This window comes from Aristolochia californica, unplaced genomic scaffold (genome assembly GCF_029961685.1).
Source record: "Aristolochia californica isolate CCGP_79_NKW_82.1479 unplaced genomic scaffold, dmAriCali1.0.hap1 SCAF_9, whole genome shotgun sequence".
Lineage (NCBI taxonomy): Eukaryota > Viridiplantae > Streptophyta > Magnoliopsida > Piperales > Aristolochiaceae > Aristolochia > Aristolochia californica.
Genome location: NW_027182290.1, coordinates 36,186,091 through 36,210,297, shown reverse-complemented (window position 1 = coordinate 36,210,297; position 24,207 = coordinate 36,186,091). Strand labels below are relative to the sequence as shown.

The window sequence follows — 24,207 nt, the reverse complement described above, 5'->3', positions numbered from 1 at the left end:
TATATCAAATGCAAAATTTTCCTTATTTTTTAAGTAGTATTGATAATATTCATTAAGCTACATTTTCCAAAAGAGCCTGCCTTAAATCTGTTCATTAACTAGATCCACCTCACCCATCATATCATATTACCCACGTCTGATTTACCTTTTAAAACCAACTTCTCAGCCATTCATTAAGTTACATATTTTCAGTGTAAGGTTGGGTCCAAAGCCCATCCCAAAATGACTAGACAACTTAGGAAACGTCTTTCCCAACTAATAAACTCAAGATCTTTGTATTCACTAATCCAAGATTATTCATTAACAGTCTCCCTCATGTATAGGCCCTCTTTTGTGGTTCTACATGTGGATAATTTGGGTGGAAGCCCACGTATAAGTTGGGTCTAAGGCTCATCTCAAAATAATTAGTCAACTTAGGAAGTCTTTTTTCCACTAATAATCTCAACATCTTTGTACTCACTAATCCAGGACTACTCCTTAACATCTAGTAGTATGCCCCAAACATATTCTTTAACTGGATGCTCCTCACCTTTTGATTCGGTCTAAAGCTTGGGGCATCAACAAAATTAACTGAAAATAAGACTGCAATTGGTGCATTAGAAGGATCCTATGCAAAGGCATGTTTACATAAATACAGACAAGAAGAATAAAAGAGAAAGAAGGGGATGTGATCCAAAATCAACGTGAATATGATTACATATAAAACAACAAGACGTCTTGTGATTGGAGAGAGAAAACCTCTGCAACAACCATATAAAACAGGACTCGTATCTTCATTAAAAAAACCAAATGCACAAAAGCATACACATGTAAGAAGAAAAGCCATTAAAAATGACAAAACAAATGAAACTTAGTTGTATTGTTGTTGGTTTCTTAGTAATTGATATTGGCATAACATCTGGTGTGACAAATTATATTCCAAATTTTCCAACTCAAAAAAATTAAAATTATTAATTTATTTGAATTAATATAAGTGGGTCAATATCAACACCATTATTTAGAATTTTTAGATGTTGGTGAACCATTTAGCAATCAACCAATAACAATAAAAAGAAGAGCAAATGAAGGCTAGCCGACCAAAGCACCCTAAGTAAAACCAAATTATGGAGTCAAATGACATAAATATTCAAGGAAGATATGTGCAAAGAAAAGAGCAAGAAAGTGACAAAAAATAGCAAACTCTTCCCCGACTCATTTTCTGTTATGGTCAAATGGGGCTCAACCCAACACTTATGTGTCATGTTGGGTCAACCTAATATGAGATAGGTTTAAGGACTTAGCTTTTCACATTTCTTCCTCTAGAGCTTTCATCATATTAATTATGTACCTAATATTTGGTATTAAAGGACCCGACCCCTTAAAACAGAGTCTTGACTCAAAACGAGGTTACCCATTGTGTAGCGAAGAAACAATTGAAGAGGAAAGAAGTCCGACCTCATGCAAGGGATCATGTACCTCAACTTAGAGAAATAAGCTAGAATTTTATTAGGTTCGACCTCTAACAATGGAATCCAAGGAAATGATAATTTACAAAATGTAAATTCCAAATCCATATGTTGTAAGTCTTCAAAATGTATCAGGCTAGTTTTTTTAAACTTTGGGGAGTTGTCGATTTTTTCCTTGTTATAGTGAATTTCAAGGCATCGAAGTGCTTTCATACAATTTTACAAGTTTTTGACTCTTCCAAAGCTTAAAAGAAAGTCAAATATCATAACTTTCTCTACAAAGCTAAGTATTTCAAAACTTAAATTTTTAAAATCTAATTTAAATACTTAGATCTTGCATTACTAGGTCAGGTCGAGTCAGGTTCCCCATTTAACCCAACTCGTGTCCATCGCTATTTCAATACTTTTTTCATAAAAAAACTCTCTGACCCACTATTTCGTAGGTGTCATTTAAAATGATTGTGGACCTTTTTCTTATATATTTTAAACACCCTTTGTCCTTATTACAATAATAATAATGATAATAAAATAATAATAACAATTATTATTATTATTATTATTATTATTATTATTATTATTATTATTAACACCATTAAGTTCATATTTACATGGAGTTATTGAGTGACGGATCTCAGCTTATTTATTTTAGCATGGGATTTGGGGTTGTCATAGGAGGAGATGAAAATGTGAAGGTGTCCTTCAGAAGTATACACAATCAATAATGGGTGGACAATGTGAACTGTGCAGAGCAGCATTAAGGCCCCACAAAAGCAATAGATCACCCCGTGATTGCTAGGCTTATTGTCCGTAGGCACTAATGCATCGTCCCCAATGAAACAAAAGCCACCAGACCGGCCTTGTCTTCCTCCATTTAATAAAGCCCGGGCGAAAAAAGAAAAAGGAAAAGAAAAAACAGAAGCAGAAGCAGAAAATTCACATGCCCAACAAGAAACAACACTAAGATCCTCCGTTTTGAGGCCTGGAGAGGACGCCTTGTTCCTAGTGAACTGTATTATATGCATTTGTGTGATTCTATGACGGAAATTCTAGAATGATCCGTGAACTCTTTTGGGATTTTTGAAGCTTTAAACGCTTTGAGCAAGGGCATCTATTCTACTGTGCTGCACATGACACCAAAATGTATTTGGCTGGCTTATGAGTGGTCAAAACACAACTTGGACGAAGCTTGTAAGATCAGGCATGAATTGTAGACTTCATATCGATCCACATTTTGGTAGTTTGTCTGCAAGTTTTTACTTGGTTTGCCTCTGTTTCTTCCCACGATCTACCAACTATAGAATTTCTAACTTGTGTGGAAGAGTTCTTCCAGTCTCCTTATCCCCTCCTCCCTCTCTGCCTGCACGAGAGGAGGATGTAAAAATGGATGGATAAAGTTGGAGAAACACCCGTTTCAAGATCTCCCCCGTCGAATATGAAATAATGATTCATTATCGGCGGGTCGTGGAGTTTGGTAATATTGTTTAATACTCAACTCGTTTCCAAATCTACAAATCAGCCATTAACAAAAATCTAAAACTCGAACTGAAGGAACCTTCTTTCTCTGGGAGAGAGGGATCAGGGAGGTAAAATTAAAGAAAGAATAGAATGATGCAGGCCAACACGTAATCGCGAATCCGATTAAAAAAAACAAAAGCTAGGGCCATGCATGGAGTTCACGAGTATCCGGGATCACGAGCGAATTTGCAGAAGAGGACAGACGGCTTTGAAGGTCGTCCTCAAGCTCTTCCTTTCCAAAAGTCCATTTCATATTAATTGTAGGTGGGCACACCAGTGACACCTTCACCTTCTTCTTTTTAATACAAAACAAGAGAAGAGATAAAGGGATATGTGTGGCACATATCCCCTCAGGTTCAGGAGAAGTGTACAACCGAGTCATGTGGAGGAGAGTAAAGAAAACTGGATAGCCTGGAGATAGATATAAGGAATCCGTCCATGGCTGGCATTAAGCAAGGGACGAAGACAGACAACAAAGCGTATAGCTCGACGGCACGCCAACGACTATCTGCCGAAGATTATGAACATGTTTTAGATTTTGCCTTATTTAACGGATAGAGAATCGGCGACTTTCGATGTAAATAATGGATCGGTGGCGGATTCGTCGCCGTTGTTTTGGTCGACTAAGAATGGAAGCTGGTAACTCCGGTGAGAAAGTCAAGGGTATTTGCGTAAATTAAGGCTCCGCCAACTCTTGTGCAGAAAACGACGAGTGCCTTAACACTGGCACTGCCGTTGATTTGGGGCAATGATAATAACGACGTTTTGAGTTAGAATTTTGTTTGTCGGGAGAATGTTCACATTTATCGGTCAAAGTTGGGTATTTGTGATATTAAATTAAAATTTTGGTTATTTATATTATTATTTTTAAAAAATTAGATAATACAATAAAAACCCAAATGGTTTTTTTTTTTTTTTTATTGAAAGGGGAAACTCTCCATCATGTCAGCTTAGAAGAAGGACATCAATGGAGTGAAGAAATATTTTTCTGCACCGAAACACAAGAGACCCTGAAACCTATGCTCAGGAGAGACGTCCACTTGGCTGTCTCCGTGTCCGTTTCAGACTCCAGCGTTTCTTTCTTTTCTGAATTCCTTTCCCGTACACGTCCAAGGGAAAAGATTTATCCAGTAATTTAATACGAGAGCTCTTTTTTTTTTCTCCCGAACAAGCAACAACCTACCAGAGGCCTCGAGCTTCTGGCGTCTGCTGTTGAGAAGACAAAGTACAGAAATGAAAAATCCCACCCGTGACCGTTGCATGTGACCGTGAAGAGCTGTTATAATCAGGGCCCCTTGACAACCTCTTCGCCACTCACGTGTTCCCCTTCACCATTCCATTTTTACTTTCGAAAGCTAGCTAATGGCTGGGTTCCCGTTTCGCTCCATTAAAATTCTGGACAAGTCGACTGGATTATGCATGGAATGAGAATAAAAAAGAGTTTAAACTCACTATTCCAAACCCAGAAACTAGAAAAAGGGAAAGACTCGGGGGAATGAGCATTAAAGAGGTGGCATTATCAATATATAATCGAGTGCTAGAGCTTCTTGTCTATTCGTGGAACAGTAGTGATGTGCGTGGGAATTGCGGCTATTTAAACCCATGGCCATCCCCTTCTCTGGCCAACCCAACCACAGAGACAGAGACTCATACTCTGATTTGGCCTTCTGCTGCTCTTTTTCTCTTTGTGTGCCGAGAGCGTGCAATTCACTCGAAGATGAAGAGACCCTCTGGTCATGTGAAACGCCTCTCTTTGATCCTCCTCCTCGTCCTCCTTGTCTGGGTTTCCTCTTTGAACCCTTGTCATGCGAGAAGAGGAAAGCATTGGAGGCCAAAAAGGGCTACCGTGGCCTCCCTGTCGAAGAAGAAAGGGAAGAGTACTGGGAGAGGCAGCAGTCACCACCATGAAGGCGCAGGCGGCTCGTCTCCGGCAACCAAGAAGAAGATGCCAGGCACGAGTTACGGAACCGGGAATTCGACCATTTTCGACGTGTTAGATTTCGGTGCCAAGGGTGACGGAGCCACTGATGACACAAAGGTGATGATGCATTTCCCTTTTATCCATTACACTTCTCTTTATGATCTTCTTCTTCCATGGAGTCATATATGGTCCTGATGTTTCTCCACTACGTCGTGGGAACTGAGAATTCCATCACGTTAAGATTCATTTTTTCTCCGTTCCGTAAATCGGGTTCATTTTGCTGTTTATTAAATGAGAGTCGAAGACGTCCTTTTTCAGTTGAATGTCTGTCTTCTGTCTCTCTGCTCTGAGCATGCAGGCGTGCGCACTAACCAACCGGCGCATCGTAGCAAAAAGTCTGAAAAGCTCACAAATTACGTCTTATGTTTCACGTTTGTTGGTTGCAGACAGTTGAGTCTGCAGTAAAGCGTTTCTCCGTTTCCTTCCCCCTTTACCCATTCAACCATTATATCAATTATTAGATATTAAATATTAAATATTAAAATTATTATTTCTTTTTATTGTTTATTTTATTTAATATTCGTCTCACCCTTTTGTTGTTAGTTCCGGCTTTTTTTGTTAGCCGAAACGAATCGCAACATGCAAAGCTGACAAATCCGTGAACTCCGGGCCCACAATTGGCCTCCAATTATTTGGACTTTTGAACCCCGTGGGCCCTAGTACCCTTAATAGAAGATGCCAACGGCCCACAAACACGTTACAGGGTCCCTATCCACCCCTCACAGAATATACAATTAAAAATCTGATTCTTTCTTCTGCGTCATCGATTCCTTTGTCCTTGCTGCTGTTGCTTTTATGTTACTTGGAAGAGGCTGTACAGTTAGTTTTATTAGTTGTTTTGGAACTTGTAGGCGTTCCAAGCCGCATGGGCATCCGCTTGCAAGGTCGAGGGGTCCACCGTCGTTGTCCCATCTCAGTTCACATTTCTCGTGGGACCCATTTCATTCTCTGGACCTTATTGCCAACAGAACATTGCTTTCCAGGTATTTTGTGTTATAATTGACTGATGTACTTGGGGAAGAAGATTCGCATACTGAAATTTGACGATTATTGCTTTTGATTAATTGCAGTTAGACGGCACAATTATCGCTCCCACGAATGTTCGAGCTTGGGGCTCGGGGATTTTGCAGTGGCTCGAGTTCACCAAACTGAAGGGGATTCATATACGGGGGAGTGGAGTTATAGACGGTCGTGGATCCGCTTGGTGGACAAGCGATTTCCCAGATCAGGATCTGGTAATTGATGACAACTTAAAGAACGTCCTTTTGGAACCCCAAAAATAATAAAAATTTGACCATATTTATTAACTGTGAGAATAATAATGATCAAATTCTTACCGATTGTCCTCATTTTGTTTTTTGTTTTTCTTTCTGAAACAGATGAGCACTGAACTCAGCTCAAAAATGCCTAGCATCAAGCCAACTGTGAGAGACTTTCATCTACTTCGTTTATTAGGCGCAGACAACAGAAAGTAAGATTGGCTAACACTGCTGTTGCAGGCTTTACGATTCTACGGCAGCTTCGACGTGGTAGTCACGGGCATAACGATCCAAAACAGCCCGCAGTGTCACCTAAAGTTTGATAACTGCGTTGGAGTACAGGTCTTCAACATGACCGTCTCATCGCCAGGGAATAGCCTCAACACGGACGGCATCCATCTTCAGAACTCCAGGGATGTGATGATCCATTCCACCAACTTGGGTTGCGGTAACTCTCTTCATAGCTCGCCTTTTTAATCTCTTCCAGGACAAAGCAACCACTTTTTTTCAACTCCTTTTTGGAAAACAAGAACAGGCTTCTTGAGCTTTTAACTGTCGGTCCCCTCATGACCTCCAAATTTGTGGTCTGGATCCTTTGGATTAAAGCCCACATCTCTGTCACACCTGACGGAAGCTGGACCGTGAAAGTTCTTTCTCTGTTCAGTCACTGGAAAACACATGGCTCCTACATGTGAACCTCTGGGTTTCTCTGTTTGCATTTGCAGGGGACGACTGTATATCCATACAAACAGGATGCAGCAATGTGTATGTTCACGATGTAAAGTGCGGGCCTGGTCATGGGATCAGCATCGGAGGGCTTGGAAAGGACAGCACCAAAGCATGTGTATCAAACGTCACGGTGAAGAACGTTAATATGCATAATACAATGAATGGTGTCAGAATCAAGACATGGCAGGTGAATGATCCCATTTTCACTCTGATTTCCTCCTCCAGATGAACTCTTGGGTCTAGAAGCAAAGGCAACTTCAATTCAAAATGACAAAAGAAACAACCAGTTAGTTAACAAAGAACTCAAACAAGTTAAACTACACTGGGTAACAGGATAGTTAAATTTCTCTAGACCTGAAGTTCTTCTGTAAAAACTGAAAGAACAGATAGCAAATATCTTGCTCGGCAGCATGGATATCAGAAGCTTCAGTTGATGCTAACATAAGTGAAACATAGGGCATAAGAAAATACACCAAGAAAACTTTATATTACATTCAAACAACACTATGATAACCTTTTTTTGATAAACTAGAGTATAAAAGTCTCCAGTGTCTATTCTTGCAGGGTGGTTCAGGGTCTGTCCAGGGAGTTCTTTTCTCCAACATTCAAGTTTCCGAAGTAGAACTTCCCATAGTGATTGATCAGTTCTACTGTGACAAGAGCTCATGCAAGAACCAATCAGCTGCTGTGGCACTATCTGGCATCCAATATGAGAACATAAGAGGGACTTACACAGTACAACCAGTGCACTTGGCATGCAGTGACAGCTTCCCCTGCACAGATGTAACACTAACCGACATTCATCTGGAACCAATACAAGAGCACTACCACATGTACGAAACCCTCTGTTGGCAAACCTTCGGGGAGCTCCGAACTCCCTCTGTCCCACCAATTGACTGCTTACAGATGGGAAAACCATCAAACAACAAGATCCAGTCTGATCATGATTCCTGTTAGACACAAGCCTAGTGATATGGTGCATGTACATGTGTGGTCGTGGTTCTTCGACCCCCTTCATGCCATGCTAGGGTTATATATAGGGTAATATCCTTTGCCAGAGTTACTTCTATTTGCATTTTATATACAGTATATATAGGAATACATGAATGCTAGGGTATCTGCTTCATACCCATTTCCAGATAGAGAAAAACCACTGTTGTTTGCTAGGCCTAGAGTCAATTTAGAACCTACCGAGTGTGATAGGAGTTTATGTTTGGACAATAAGAGTCGAGCTGTGTGTCCCAATTATTTTCCATGTATGGGGAGGGTTCAGCCTCCTGTTGATAAAATCTGATTGTATGTTTTAGTTGGAAAACTTGGTATATGCCTATTTCTTCCTGTTTTACATGAGAGCTTTCTAACACAAAAAATGGTAAATTGGTGATTTAATTAACAACTTAGAGCAGAGGGTAAGAAACAAAGAATAAAACATCAACAAAGAGAATGCACATAAGTACCCAATTTCTCCAACAACCTAAGCCAAATAAAGGTCTCACACATGCCTAGTGACATTTACATTAATTAATCCAATCTAAACAGCAAAATGTAAAACCAGCACAACACGCCAAGAATATAAAAGAGGAACATATGCAAGCCTTGATACAAGAACATATTCCGACGCATGAGAAATATGAGCAAAGATATATGACATTTTCATCACATACAAAACCCTCTTGCTATACAAAATTGAGTATAAAAAAACTGAACTATATGCACAAGGCAAAAACAATTTACATTATTAATAAACTCCAGAAGGAAACTAGAGACTTCACAATTGCTGAAATTAATACAGAAACTGATTTCGCAAATGTCCTGTCACACCATTTGAGTCTTCACAAGTGAAGAGCAGCATTCAGTTCATACAGGACAGATGAAAAGGAAATTACCATCTTCTCCATGAAGCAGATGACAAAGAGTACTAGTTATGGATTATGATTTCATCTAGTCTACACCTAAAACTTGAAATATATTGTTTTGGAATCATAACCCGTATTGATGGATGGGTTAGAGAACTCCATATAATTCGATAGGAACCAAGAAGATTCACTTTCAATCAGAGAGAGCTTACAGGATAGAGGTCTTGATGACCTTTTTTTTCTTCTAATACACCAATTGATCTTTATGACTTGACTAAGTATTACTACTATTTGGTTCTGCAAGACTTTCTGATACAAGTTCCACTTTCAATTTAGCTACCTCTTTGATTTCACATTTTCAATGTCAACAAATGTCAGTTGGTCCACAAGTCAATTTCAAAGTTTAGTCACACATTCAGACTGCCAGTGTTAGTAGGACATAGTCCTCTTACAGCTCATCCTGTATTGTTCAGATCCCTTTGAGACATCCTCAACCAAACTTCTGTTAACCTTAGCATTAGACTGATCAACTGCTGCTTGGCATCAATCCAAGAAACATAAAACCACTCCAAGTGTCTGAACCACTCACAGGTAACCTCGAACCTGCATATGTTCGAGTTTGGCTTGATCTAAATATTTCGAACTCGAGCTCAACCTCGAACCCAAAAATTTTAACCAAGTTTGAGCCCGAGCTCGAGCCGGGTTCAAACTCCAACCTACATTTTAAACTTTAAAAATAAAAATAAAAATTACAAAAATAAATAAAAAGAATTTTGTGATGACCTTGGTACTTTGAATTACAAGGAATCACAAAGGAATCCAAGACTTTGCAATGGAACATACTAATATATAATAACCATCTTAATATACCTAAAAGAAAGAGCAAACACCTCTATCGATAGTATTTATTCCATTGGCAAACAACAACATTAGATGTTGAGGGACCCAAAAAGGCTGAACGATCGATCGTCTTTGAGGTTTGACGTAAATAAGAGCAACTATCAACCAACTAAAGAGGGAATTGACGAGAACAATTAGAGTAAAGGTATTTTAGTAAAAAAAATTATGCTAATGAGTCGGCTCACGAGCTAACAAGCCGAGTTGGAAAATCTTGAGTTTGGCTTGTTATACTTAACGGGCCTTATTTCAAGTTTGAGCTCGAGCCGAGCTAAAGTAAAAACTGATCTGAGCCGAGCTCGAACGCTTTACGAACTGGTTTGGCATGGTGCCAAACCTACTCACGGGGACAAATATCCAACACCATACTCTGTTGATTCAGTTTCAAAAACACGTTAACACTACCTTCTCAGCTGTCAGAGGAAATCACAGTCATATGTTAGACATATCCCTGTGTTACAACAGGCTTCTTTAAATGGTTCTCCCAAAGATTATACATAGGAGAAAAGATTTTAAGTGCTAAAAGAAAGAGATGATCCATAAAATGCTTGGCTAGATTTAAAGGCGTAGCCCATTCATCAATAAGAAGCTACTGAAAAAACTGAATCTGAAAGCTCTGACATCTATTTATGCTATATATCCATCCACAATGAGCACTGCAACATACAGAGATGGAAGACAGTATAACAATACTCAAAAAACCTCAATATAATTTTAGATTTTAACAATTAATTGGAAGACAGCTTTTGGCTAGTAAACAAGAATACAAGGACAAAAATATGAGTATTGGAGTCCATCAAGTGTTCAACGAACTGAACAAGGAAAGCTAGATGTAATATCCAAGTGGACTTCATGATTTCCCAAAACCTGCAACCTCCTTTTTTGCAATACCCATAGCGTCTTTTTTTCCTTTCCGATTCTCAACCTTTTCAGGGCTTGCCAATCCAGTCAGAGTTTCATACTTCTTTTCTAAAGCCTGTACATGTTAATACTCAATATATTGAGAACAAATAAGAACAGTAAAGCTTCCTCTTATGGTGAATATGGCAGGTCATAAATCACCTGTAGCTCCGGGCGAATGCTGTCTAGCACTTCATCAGTCATTCGATCAAAGAAAAGAATACCCTGAAAAAGTAGAAATCCAAAGTGAGCAAAACCAGTTTTAAACACCATAGATAGTTTTCTGATTTAGAAGGTTTGACTTAACACCCCAGCACAATATTTTCATCTTTTGTATGTGTATGTATGTGTATGTGTGTGCATGAGAGCAAGAGAGAGATCTTTCTTTTAATGACTGATACTACGATACCATTAGAATCATTTTTTTTTTAATTTTTTGTCTTACAGAAGATCCACAATTGTGAGTTTAACTGTTTAGTTAAGTTTACTTCCCCAAGAACTCAAAACCCTAGTTCACTTAAATGCTCTAAGAAAGTGCTAAAGAGGTGCCCTAGACTAGTTGGGTTTAGCTGTTTAGAGTGGGAAGCCCTTGTCACAATCAAGTTTTTTTTCTTTTTTTTGAAAAAAAAATCAAGTGACTTATCAATAAGAAAACAATGAAAAAAAACAACAATCAACACTAGAGAGGGTTCGAACATCATTGAAGTATTATTACAACTGAAGAAGCATATTGAAGAAGATAAGAACCTGCAAATGATCAAATTCATGCTGAAAAACTCGTGCAGGAAGGCCAGATAAACTCATTGTAAATCTAGCACCAGTTACATCCCGAGCATCAACCTTCAGGGACACTGGCCTCTGAAGGAATAAGAAAACAGATTCAATGATCCAGATTAGACCCAGTAATACACGTAACAGAATCCAAAATTATCATATAAATCAAATAACTACCTCCACATCTGCATATATCCCAGGAAAGGATAAGCAACCCTCATCGAAAAGAACTGTCTTTTGTGAAAACTTGTAAACTTTTGGGTTTACAAGGACAAGTTCCTCCCCTACACCACGTTCACCAGCAGGATTAAACACCAAGAGTTGAACATTAACTCCTACTTGAGGAGCTGAAAGTCCAATGCCATCAGTTCTGTGCAAAAGGAAGCCAAGAAGTGTTTTTCACATGCCTGTAGATATGAAGTTTCTCCATAAGCATATAAACTATGCAAAATACGTATTTGGTAATCCAAAACATAAAACAGACTAAATCAGGTGAAGTACTGATTTGCAGTTGTCATCATGGTCATTGAGTGTCCACAAGCAATAGTTAATGTGAAGGGCAATGTTTGGATGGGGCCTATATATGAAGCTGATACAGTAAGGAAAAGAAGAGCTTAACCTACAGTTCATAACTACAGTCATGGGTATAAATCATTGCACCGCATAAGCTCAGATAAAGAAACAATTCACAGACTCCTAGTTAAAAGTACCTTAAATGCAAGAGTAACCACAAGTTCGCATGACAAGACTCCAAAGAACTTACTTGTACATGATATCAAACATCTCATCAACTAACTTCTTCAGATTCTCATCAAATGTTGCAAGGCGTTTGTTTTTAGCTCTCAGTATGGGATCAGGATACTCTACAATTCTCAGTGGCGATTCAAGCTGCATGTCAGAAGCTACAAACATAACGCAAAACAACAACTTTAGAAGTTCAGTATGCGGATAGTTGATTAATTTGATAATTTACCACATCCCACAGGAAAGAGAAAAGCAACTTTCGCAAACAGAAATCACCGAAAGAAATTATCACTACAATTGACTGAGCCACTGAGACCACCCAACCTACGCAATCCGATTAAAAGGAAAAAGCTAACAGCATAAGAGGTTCTTTTCCAGCTGCTAACAGCGCAAGTTGAAGTTTCATTTCTCACTTAAGAATGCTAAAATTAGGTCAAGCAACAATAAATTCGATTGCAAACCATAGGCTTGAACCATAAAAGCAAAACTTAAACTAAAATGTCACAGCTGTTAACCCTACGAAGGAATGGAGTAAGAGAGGCATAAAAGAAATTAGAAATTGACGTACAAGTGACCAAATCCTCTTCTTTCGCGGAAAAACGTCGTCTGGCCTGTGCTGAAACCCGCATGCCCGAAGTTCTGATAAATGAGCTAGATGAGAAAGGGCGCTCGCGCACCTTGCTCAGGCCTGCAGCGAACCTCGCTTGCCCAGATAGAAGAGGGAGGAGTGCTTGGGATAAGGGCGAGGACCGGAGCAACAGAGAGCAGCCCATCGCCAAAACGAAGGAATGCTGCTAGAATCTGTGCACAAAATATTCCAGTCGTGGCGGTTAAACGTACTGCTATGCGGGCTCAGATATGGGCCGAAGCCGAAAATATATGGATCTTATTAAAGTTACTTTAGAGAGTGCCCGCCCTTTTTCCAAGTGGGCCACTCTTTCCGGAACCCAGTCCGGGATAACCGTATGTATATCTTTTAATATATTATAATAAATTTATTTGATTTTATTAATAAAATATATACAATTATTTAATAATAAAACATATAGATAATGTAGACAATTAACCCACAAATAATCTTTTGGCATTATGAATTAGACCTATTGCAAAGAATTTTTTTCATTTTCGCAAATGTATATTTTTCAGCATACATTCTACCGCTGAATACGTTCTTAGCTGTTGCAGCTTTTTTTTTTGTTTTTGTTTTTGTCATCAATATATACAAATATAAACTTCAGAGCAAATAAGAAACGGCCAGCAAGCTATGTAATTCTATCATTTGGAGACATATATATACAGAAAAGACGATGCTTCAGTGACAAATTGATCCTTGACGTCAATCCTTGCCTGTCAATGAGAAAACGCTGTCAGATTCTTTAAGAAAGGTATGAATGAAAGCATGTTTGTTTATTCACCATCTGTTTATTTAAATACTTTCCATGGGAAAAAAAAAAAAAAAAACCGTGGCCGTTTAGTGTTTGCTTATTTGATTTTCTACTCGAAAATTGAACAGCTCGGATTTTTTACAGCAAGTGAAAATTCTGACACGGTGAAATCGGCGGGCTAACATACCTTACAGTGCATGTACGATTAAAGGAGAAAATGGGTTAACAAACAGCCAACATCATCTGAGCGTCTGAGACTAAGATTAGGACAGTAGTCTAAAAAAACATTTTTTTTTCTGAAAATTCAAGCCTAACACATTCAAATATGCAAATCAGACATGTTTTACGGTGGACAACAGCATTAGTGAGGTTATTTGTTGGTCGCATGCAACATGTGGAAAGAACAGTTCAGTCTCAAATTTCTAGGTGCATTGGTTTGGCCAAGATAAGGATCAAAGTTTTCTTGTTCAGGAAAGCACCACCTGATTTCCAATAAAGACATTTGTCTGTTTCAATGTGAACCCAGCTACGGAGGCAAGGTGAAAGTAAATCACCCAAAAAACTACAGTTCCTCAGGAAACAAAATCAAGAGGAGAGGATCTAAAGTTACCGTAAGTCAGCAGCACAGAGTATGCTAATCGCCTCTTTCTTATCATCGCCAATATTGAGCCCATCGATGAATGGTCTCAACCATTTGAGGGAATAAAGCACTAACACTGTCATTTATGAGATCCTGGAAGAAATGTACAGAGTCTTCATCATCCAAGTCCAGCCGAAATTTTTCTTGAAGCTGAGATATAACAGAGGAAGAAGCAAATTTTAATTAAAAAAATTGATAGATTGCTGCAGTTGGATAAAAAAATTAAGTACAAAATGCATAAACTAGCCCCACCTTCAGAATGCCTTTCTCAGGATCAGACGCTATGTCCGGAATGTTGGAACCCGCCATCAAGTGGAACAAATTGAGGATGAGATTGCTAGACTTCCTTAGAATATTGTATGCTTCACAACAGTATGACTTGAATCTGGTATAGTATTGACTGCAAAAAGACAGTCTAATTATCAGAGTCCTGCAGATGAGCATAAGACTTGAAAATTATATCCTCAAACAGCATGGTTGCGCACATGACCAGCATGTTCATCTAAGAAGTTCGAGTGAACTAACATGGCTAGACATGATTCTCTAACCAACATGGCTGGACATAATCTTTTATCTTCTAGTAGGGCCATTCATCTACACCCTAGGCTTTTATCTTCCATAAGGTCCATGAGAGAAGCTCTTTAGATAAGATCATACAAAATAAATACAGAACTGTTTCCCCTTCTCAAAAAAAAAATCAACTAAAATTAGGTTCTTAATTGCCCAAAACACTCAAACTAAGATATGGAGTATGTTTGACTGTATAAACGTAAAAATATGTATACTTTTCTTTTATTTAGCAAAAGCACAAACAATTTATAGCTGAAACTGAACCCTTTAAAGCGTGCTACAATGTAAGGATATCATCAAATAACGGGTGAAAGATGAGCAAAAGATAGTATCACCTTTCTGCTCCACCCATGGCCTCAACCATTTCTTTACAAAGTTTCATTGGTGGAGGAAATGGCTTTGGATCGCGGCCCAAAATAAAACCAAAATCAACGTGGAAGAGGCGGCCATCATCCCTAAGGAGAAGGTTATCAAGATGCCTACAGCCAGAAATGTTGATTTGTTAAATACAAACATTTCATAAAACTTATCATATGCATAGCCAGCAATGTATAAGAATCCCATATCTCATAATTAACTATGGCAATATTATGAGCACTAAACTACTTCTAAATAGAACAAAATACACTGTGACATTCTTAATAACAAAAACTTTAATTTGAAACTAATAAAATAAAACATGACTCATGTGCAAAAGCACATAACTTACTTTAAAAGTACCTCAAGTAAAACAATCCTCTCAAAATGAAGGTAGAAAGAAATAAGATTAGTGTATGACTGAGTCATACCTCTGCATATGATATTTCAGTTCTCGAGGACATTCTTAAATTGAAAAGTTAAAATTTTCTGGAAACTTATCTGTTGCAATTTCATGGGGGATGGGAAAGTTCAAGCCACCTTGGAGGTTCGAGCAAATATTCTAACAAATTACAGATCTTATCATTGAAAAACAAGCTCATAAGAACACATCCCTAGGGCAGCAAATTCAAGGCAGATCAGCTAGCAAAGAAGGGCACAGAATTGCAACAGCTTGTTGTGAATCTAGTTCCTGCTAATTGATTTTATTATATTCATTTTTCTTTTCTTCTATTCTTAGTTTTATTTTTAGGATTTTGTACATAATTTTGTTAGCCATAAAGCTTTCACAACATTAAAGCAAAAAGATGTACACACCGAGTGTGTAGAATATTGCCCTCAGTGTGTACATCGCTCAACAATATCCAAGGAACAAATATGCAATCAAGATTAACTCATGGACTTCCTCATAACCAAGGCAGAAGGATTCCATTGCTGAGACCAACGAAGAGTGTTTCAAAATTCAACCAACATTCAATCATCTCTTCACAATTTCCATTAGTAGGAAAAAGAAGGAAGTTTAAAAAAATGCACAAAACAGAAGGGATAAGCAAAACGTGCAAAAGTCTATTTCAAATTAAAATTTCTTTAGCCTTTCCAAAAAAGATGAAGGAAACTGTCTCTGCTTATATTCAGTTTCTATTTTTTAATTAAAAAAATGAGAAGCATAATTGTTTTTAATGTATCAACATGTTAATCAAAGTTTTTATTAGAAGGCTTTGAATAACAAAAAGACATCTAGCACCCAGTCTCTACTTTGAACATCTTCAGAAAGAAAACAAAAAAGTTAAGACACCCGACCTCTAAATATATTAATAAGTGCCACAGGATTTTTGCTAAGAGAGAAGATTAAGCGTTCTTACATTGATATAATAGAAACGTGCTTGGGTTAGAGTCACTGATGGTTTCCAGGGCAATTAGGAATTTAGATTCTGATAGGGTATAGGCAAAGTAATAAGTGCATCATAAAGGACCTCAGGTGCTTGTCACTGCTTCTGGCTAACATCAAGCTTTAACCTACATTTCTTCAGTTGTTCTTTCGTTCAATTTCCTAATTTAAATGTTCCCTAAAATGCATGCCATCAATGGTACACAGAATGAATATGGTTGGGTACCTGTCTCCTATTCCCAAAATATAAGTAATAACAGAGTAGCCAGCACAACTCTTGATGAATGTCTCAAGACATGTAGCTGTTATTCCAAAGGGCCCATCTTCATCGGGGTGAAATTTCTGGAGATAGTTTATAATACTGCGATGCTCAGACAAAATCTGACAATAAAATAAAAAAATCAGCCGCATGACAAAATTTTCTGAAAAGCAGAGCTAAGTGTTGGAATCAACCAACATGTGAATAGGAAATACAATATGAAACATTGTTTTTCTTTCCGAAGCAATACAAAATAACAATTTTCTTTTCAAGTGAGGTGGCAAGGAAGGGGGTTCCTAGAGTTGAAAATGTTACCTGAGCTAATGAACTGGATGGTATAAATTCCAACATTCCTTCATCGTGTCCAGTTGCAAGAACCCTATATGGAGTTAAATGCAAGTCAAGATTCTCCAATTTAAGTAACCGATCCATGAGAGAAACCATTTGAACAACCTACAGAAACCAAAACAGTGTTGAGTTTATTATGGACTCGAAGGTCACACAAGCACTTTTCTAAGACTTCATAACAGATACAAACTTAAAAGAGAACTCTCCTCAAATGAAAGACAGACAAAGAAACAATAAAAACAACACATTTCTCCCACGATAAAGAAATATTAGAAGCTACCAGCTGGTCTTGCCGAATGTCATCCCCCTTCTTAAATATTACTTTACAGCTTCCACCACTTGCTGTTCTGAATGTCAGGCGCAAAGGATGCAATGCGCTCTTGAAAATAGATGACTCTGATGGAACGATCCCAGTGATAAGTATATTAGGTGCCAAAGGTGATCGTATAGGCTGGAGAGCAATAGATAAGGGGAAAAAACACACATGAATGGTACATTTTAACAGCAGTGAACACGTAGATATGAGCCCAACATAGTCAAAACATTAGTGATATCATCAGTATTATGTACCTCTTCAAAATAGGTAAGCTCACTGAGAAGACCAGATAAAAGTTGTCTTAGTTTTTCAATTTTCTTCTGTGTACCACCACGTACGTTTCTTACATCTCTCATAATTGAACATAACTGAGCAGTCAGTTCTGTCTGACGAACCAAGCTTTGCCACAGTTTGAGACCATCTTCCTCACCATTGACCCCACCTGCTAACTTTTCAAACATGTGTATTACAGTGTTAAAGTTTGTGATAAGTACGTTGAAGAAAATTAAGAAAATGTAGCTAACTAGCAATAGGTCGAGCCAGACTGTTGATATACAACAGTATACCTCATAGAATTTATTTACTTATTTATTTGCCTATAGAAAATACTGACAAGAAGGAAATGGAAAAGAAAATGCAGAAAAAGAATAAGCTACTGATTAGAGTGGCATACTTTCATCATATTCTCCTCGAGGATTTCATAGGTGCAATAAAATCTTTTTGCATAAGCAGGATCATGAAGTTCAACAGCCACATACCAGCGAAGGAAGCTAGCTAACTCAATGTTACTCAATGCTGCCAAAATTCAAGGAAACCACTTCAGACACCCAAAAGAAGGTATGAAAAGACAAAAAGTGAGTATGCCAGTTTCATATGGAAGGCAAAAGTTAACACCAAGAACCAAGCTTCTTTGTTAATATGGAAAGAAAACTATTTTTTTTGTTTTTTTTTAAATGATGATAATTTTATTACAAAGAAAGGGAAGATACATCAAGGGAGGCCACCCCTAACAACAAGTATGGAAGAAAACCATGACCCCATGAAAACCAGCTCTAATGGTCATTATGCTTTCTCTGTATTATAAATCAAAATAATGGCTGGCAAGTTACAGTTATGAACTTAAGAGAGACACGGATTCATCACTCCCTCCTTTACCTATATTTATTTGCTATTTGATGTCTGAACAATGTGTCGCATGCTTTACTCTTCATACGGCTCATTGTCAACATATCTTATATCTGTAGGCACATACATACATGTGTGAGTGCTGCCATATCTATAGCAAATACATACATGTGTGCATGTATCCCTCTATATCTATAGGCTGTAGACACATATACATCTTGTGTGTATGTGCATATTTATATTAGAACAGAGAGGGGTGAGAGGCTACTAATCTAATTGTACATGTAGATAAATTTCCACATACTCGTTAAAAAGGCTTGGGTATTTCATAGAGTACATTCGCATTTTCACAGCTGACTTGTGCATTTAGATGGCATGTGGCTGCATTTTTCTTAAAATCACAAAATTTCCATTGAATAAAAAAACTTCAAATTCCAAAAAGATGAGGAAAACTATGGGACCCAATGGCAATTTTGTCTATATGTTCCCCATCACAGAAAATATAAGTTTACACCATTCATGTAATTAACATGGTTAACACCATCTAGTAATCAAAATTTTCCCACAAAGTGATCCAAAGCATTCATGAAAAACCAGACATGCAGGAAAAATAATCAGCGATAATTTGAAATTATTTGAAAATTCATTAGTAAGCAATAACTAGGCTAAATACGCAGATTTTGAGGGGAGCAACCAACCTTAGATAAACTTGATTCCAGCCTCCTTAACATATATAAAAATTTCAAAAGATGTTCTCTAGATGTAAACACAGACTCGTTGATTTCTATATAGAACTATAAATCTTTACACAAATACATGGCAGCATGAGAAACATGCCAACATTGAAATTAATTGAATATAAAAGAGTTAACGAGAAATCAAATGAAACATATCGAGTACTGAAATTTTCTCCTTTTTACAAAGACAAATGAGTAATTCAATTTTGACCACAACAGTTTTTAGGTTGACCTCAGAAAGCTTTTTTTTTGGTGAACTGGTGAATAAATTCATTTAAGAACAGCCCGAAAGGGCCAGAAAGCATAAGGCATACATCTTTGCACCAGAAAAAGTGACAAACGAGATCTGTCAGATCGCTCAAATCGAAGAGCTTGCACCAGTTGAAGTAAATAACATTGCAACTCTTCGTCATCAGCTCTTTCAAGAACGCTCACAGCATATGCACGAACCTGTAGATTGAGATTCACAATAACAAATACATGTCAGAACAAATTGTAGCAGACGAAAGTATGCAAAAAAAGAGCACACTCCTTCAGTATGTGATTCAAATCAATTTCAATTAGTTAGTACATCTACCACATTCAAACCTGCAGAACATTTACTCCAAGCTTACCTAATATAAAATTTGAGTTTAAGAGAAAATAAATCGGTATAAAGAACAATCAGTATATAAATAAAATTCTTAAATTTTTACTTCTTCACTCTCAAACACAGGAGAGAGAAGCTCCAATGCATCAGTCACATCAATGGTTTCCCACCTCCCCATCAAATCTAGTGCTTGCTTTGCTTCCTGCAAATAATTTAATGCATGTAAATTTCTGAATAAATCACTTTGACAAACCTTCGACAGCACTTTTCACTTACAATAAAAAAATTAAAAAAATTGAAAGCTTATTCTGAAAGGATCAGAGACACTATGGTCTCGGGCTTTGGTGGCATCTGAAAATTGATAATTTTTCAAAGGCCTTACTACTCAATATGCTAGCTTGTATAATAATACAATAAAAGGCCATAATACTTTTTGGATGGGAGTTTTCCAATTTTTTATCGTTCACATTGGCAAAGAGAGAAAAGGGGGGAGGAAGGGCGGACCTGAACATCACTCCATTCAACACATCGAAGGAATTTGGTGAGAGCTTTCTTCTCAGACATTAGCGAGAAACGAAACTTCCATAATAGTTGCCTCTCATCTCCACTCAAAGTTCGAGTTGGTGGATATTTTAGTATTCTTTGGATTGACCTTCAAAAAAGAGGGGGGGAAAGTGACATGTACAAATACCATTTAGTAAGCAACTAAAATATAGATACACGACCATTGTACGAATTATCACTAAAATATAGATATAAAACCCTTGAGTAAGAGACTTAATCTTTTAAGCTATAAGACCCTGTTTTAACAAACGAAGTCTCCATGATCCAACAATATTTCCCACTGCCAATCTCCAAGTTCAGGCAAGCAATTAGAAAATTATGCTAATGCATTAATAAAAGCTTACAGTTACATAGCCTGGTGGATACAAGATACTACCCTTTTGAGTACGTGCTGATGGCGCACTTGAAGAGAAAACAAAGAAGGTTGCTATGATGAATAATACGACATAAAGCACTTGTACGAAGAATACGTGTAAAATGTTTCAGCAATTCACAAACCCTAAAGAATGAAGATTGATGCACAAATTAAAAGAAAAATGAAAAATGTCTGCCATCTGAAGAATCTCATACTTGGAAAAGTCTAGCTAAGAATGCATGATAGCCTAAACCTACGATAACCATTCAAAACAAGGAGGTCCAGGCTTCCTTCACAAACTTAACATGAAACTATGGAATGCCTAAAGCCATTTGAGTATCAGGATGTGAAAATTCCTGAATCGAAAAAGACCATGAGGTCTTAACTGTGCGATTTCAGATTCAAGGTAGCTGTTTTGTACACAAAAGAAACTATGACCTTCAATCATATGTAAATAAAACTAAATTATACAGAATGTCCTAAAAGATCGGAATATAACATTGTATAACTACACTCATAGTATTGATAGAAATACCAGTTGTGCTCTTGACATCACAGATCACGAAAAACATCTCCGAGAACACTATTATAAGCATGGCCCTTGAGCAAGAATGAGACGCATAAATCGAGAAAGAATTCAATTTTTTGTGTTATAACATGCATGTGTGCAAGCGCACACGTAAAAACATATAGGAGATTCTAACTGAATTAATATATGTAATTGGTAGCCACACGATGAATGAAAATGACCACCAAAAACAATCAAACTAGGACATCTAAATCCATATGAATAAAATAGAGATGCAGCTTACTTCCTCTCATTCGAACTTGGTTTAAGATCTCTGTCAATTATACCACGGGTCAAGCTCCTTGCTAGTCTCAGCTGCTTATGCTCGGAAGGATTTATCCTTCCAATTTCTGGGTCCCAGACTACCACAAGCTCATTGGTTGAAGACATTGGAGAGGGAGAGAAAAAGTTTGGTCCTGATTCCTACATGTTCACAGTAGAAATAGAAGAAAATAAAATGAGTCAGACCAAACAGCAGAATTGGAACTACCAATTTCCTAAACAATTTACTTAAATCTTGAATATGAAAGATGCTGAAACATCCTTTCGAGAACACTATGAAAAATAGATAAGTAGTAACAGTTACCACAGTAACTAACCTGAAAAACAACTCTGTGTTCAAAACTGCAGAAGTCAAGAATGAGGTTTAGGTGCGAATTCCCGCTTCTAGAGCTCTCCCTCTCCTTTATCTTCTCCATTGCTTTGAAACTTAGGCGGTCCAGCCAATCAATCTGTTGGATTTGTCCTCTTTCATACTTATTAAGAAGCCTTTCCAAACGTTCCATCTCTCCCCTTTCATGCCGGGGAACCTGTACGAAACTCAAAAATGGTCAGCATGTAAGCTGTAGGACTTAGAGGAATTTCATATCAAACTTCAGCATGCAAATTGAGAGATAAACTTTATACCTTTCCAGGGGTAGTCGTAGGAAATGACCCATCAGCCTCTATTCTCTTCCAAAGCCTAAGCTTTTGCTTTCCAGTTTTAAGTTGCTTTTGCTTTCCAGTTTTAAGTTGCTTTTTGCTACTAAAGAAAAGAATGGTTGCACCACCAATTAATGATTCTTCCTTCCTGCAAGATGCATCCCATACCTAGAAATCTTCAAGCATGTCAATTACCAATTATATTCAAAACAGAAAACTAAACAAATCTGCAGAAAAGGAACCCACAGTTACTGCAAGTTGTGCCTGAGAAGTTAAGTCTCGATATTTTGTACTCAGTGTGATTAGCTCGTTCCAGCAATAAGGAGGTTCTCCTGATTGCAAGCTATCAAATGGGCAAGTCCACAGAAAATTAGTGAAAATTTGAGCCAAAACATCCATGGGAAGTAATGGGTATAACAACATTTTATCTGTCAGAGTATACCTGGTTCTCATTGGAAGTCCAAATGGAGCACCGTCTATATATAGTGCACATTCAACAAATAGTTCTGCATATCTCGGCTCAATTGCAGGGTTATGTTCTATATAGTCATCAAAGCAATCTTACTAAGTTAACAGCCACATAGTTTATGGAATAATTTTGCTCTTATAGATGAGGATAAATTGAACAAACTTATGTGTCAGAACAGGGATCTTAAGTAGCAAAATTTTTGCTTTAACTCTAATTACTACAAATTTGTAGTTTCTCAGCACAGTTGCTTAAACAATAAATTGGAATTTATGGAAAAGGTAATAAAGAAAAAAAATCATGCAAAGAGATAATAAATGGAGCAATGAGAAGATATAAATTGCTCCTGGAGGACAATGGTAGATCATATTTATGTGCAAATACAACTTTTTTCTTTTAAGTGTTCAATGCCTTCTTTGGGAAGCAAAAAAAAAATCCAAATTTAATATAAACATAATAAATACGTACAAACTAATGCACACAAGTAATAAAATAAGACAAACAAAGAGAAAAACAATCTCAACTCCGTTCAGGATGACGCTAACTATTATTTGCTGAAAATAAAAAGGGTGATAAAATTCACATACGCGGGAAAGGATAACTGAGTAAACTTAAAACACTCGGCAGTTAATGGATCTAAGAAAATTGTATTTATAAAGACCCTTAGCTCGATAACACTTTCAGCTGCGTGGATAACTTCGGATTTTACAAGAGTGTATAACCCAGAGGCTACGAACGCGCCAAAAGCAGTGAATACTTCTTTCTAATTGGAACTACTAACTCACTTAAATGGTCGATAACCCTAAATTTCAAAATCCATACGTGAGTTACGACTCTTGGTTCTACATCTCACAGATATTGAACTCAAATCTTAGTTTATCATGTTGTTCAAACGATAGAAACTAAAATTTAAAATCAAGCACCTGCAACTTTCGTCACTGGAGGTAAATTCCCTTCCAATCGCACGACGCGAAAGGTCACAGGAAGGTTAATGTCGCAGGATAGGAAAAATCTGAACTCGTTGCTGCCCATCATGTCGCGAGATTATCCAACTACTATCTCCATGTGTGCTTTTCAGAAACTTTGAAAAGCTCTGAGAGTCGTAGGGACTGGAATTTTCAGGTATAGAAGAGTGGCGGGGAAGAAAACTGGAGATTGGAATCAGAAGGAAGAGGGAAAATACAAAAGAAAAGAGAATGCAAATTCAGTTGCTCCCTTGAAAAGATATATTCCTGCCCACCCCTTAAAAATAGTAAATTACTTATTAACCCTCAAATTTCAGAAAAATCCTTGCTCGACCCCTTATTTATGTATGCAACTAAAGGACCGTTTATGATGATGCTATAGAAAAATAAAAGGATGAAAATATTATTTTCTCTTACACTAATTTTTTATTAGAAAATTTTCTCTTTTATTGGTTTTCTTGTGTTTGTGCTGCCATAGAAAATAATGTAAAAATGTTATAATCCTGGGTTAAGTACTTGGCTTTCCGCTATCTACCAGGCCGATTTTTTGGGTAG

The 24,207-nt window shown here is 37.4% G+C and overlaps 3 protein-coding genes across 3 annotated transcripts; 1 reads left to right on the top strand and 2 right to left on the bottom strand.

Moving 5' to 3' along the window:
• Positions 1 to 4,440: 4,440 nt before the first annotated feature.
• Positions 4,441 to 8,274, top strand: LOC137940260 (polygalacturonase At1g48100). The gene is made up of 7 exons (XM_068785211.1): positions 4,441 to 4,998; positions 5,793 to 5,924; positions 6,012 to 6,176; positions 6,321 to 6,365; positions 6,441 to 6,648; positions 6,926 to 7,116; positions 7,494 to 8,274. The coding sequence occupies exons 1-7, from the start codon at positions 4,456 to 4,458 to the stop codon at positions 7,884 to 7,886; spliced, it is 1,677 nt and encodes a 558-aa protein (XP_068641312.1). The 5' UTR covers positions 4,441 to 4,455; the 3' UTR covers positions 7,887 to 8,274.
• A 1,376-nt stretch (positions 8,275 to 9,650) lies between these two features.
• On the bottom strand, positions 9,651 to 12,887 carry LOC137941584 (peptide deformylase 1B, chloroplastic/mitochondrial). Its single transcript, XM_068787056.1, has 6 exons — positions 12,669 to 12,887; positions 12,120 to 12,258; positions 11,534 to 11,726; positions 11,330 to 11,440; positions 10,745 to 10,807; positions 9,651 to 10,658 (listed from the first exon to the last, which is right to left on the bottom strand). Exons 1-6 carry the CDS (start codon positions 12,871 to 12,873, stop codon positions 10,533 to 10,535), a joined length of 837 nt encoding a protein of 278 aa, XP_068643157.1. The 5' UTR covers positions 12,874 to 12,887; the 3' UTR covers positions 9,651 to 10,532.
• Positions 12,888 to 13,232: 345 nt separating this feature from the next.
• On the bottom strand, positions 13,233 to 23,854 carry LOC137940396 (phosphatidylinositol 3-kinase, root isoform). Its single transcript, XM_068785435.1, has 18 exons — positions 23,611 to 23,854; positions 22,664 to 22,760; positions 22,468 to 22,564; positions 22,207 to 22,389; positions 21,900 to 22,109; positions 21,545 to 21,723; positions 20,318 to 20,465; positions 19,920 to 20,015; positions 19,539 to 19,674; positions 18,036 to 18,157; positions 17,617 to 17,811; positions 17,327 to 17,497; positions 17,014 to 17,151; positions 16,666 to 16,820; positions 15,031 to 15,174; positions 14,378 to 14,525; positions 14,096 to 14,275; positions 13,233 to 13,447 (listed from the first exon to the last, which is right to left on the bottom strand). The coding sequence occupies exons 1-17, from the start codon at positions 23,720 to 23,722 to the stop codon at positions 14,138 to 14,140; spliced, it is 2,469 nt and encodes an 822-aa protein (XP_068641536.1). The 5' UTR covers positions 23,723 to 23,854; the 3' UTR covers positions 13,233 to 13,447; positions 14,096 to 14,137.
• Between the last annotated feature and the right edge of the window lie 353 nt (positions 23,855 to 24,207).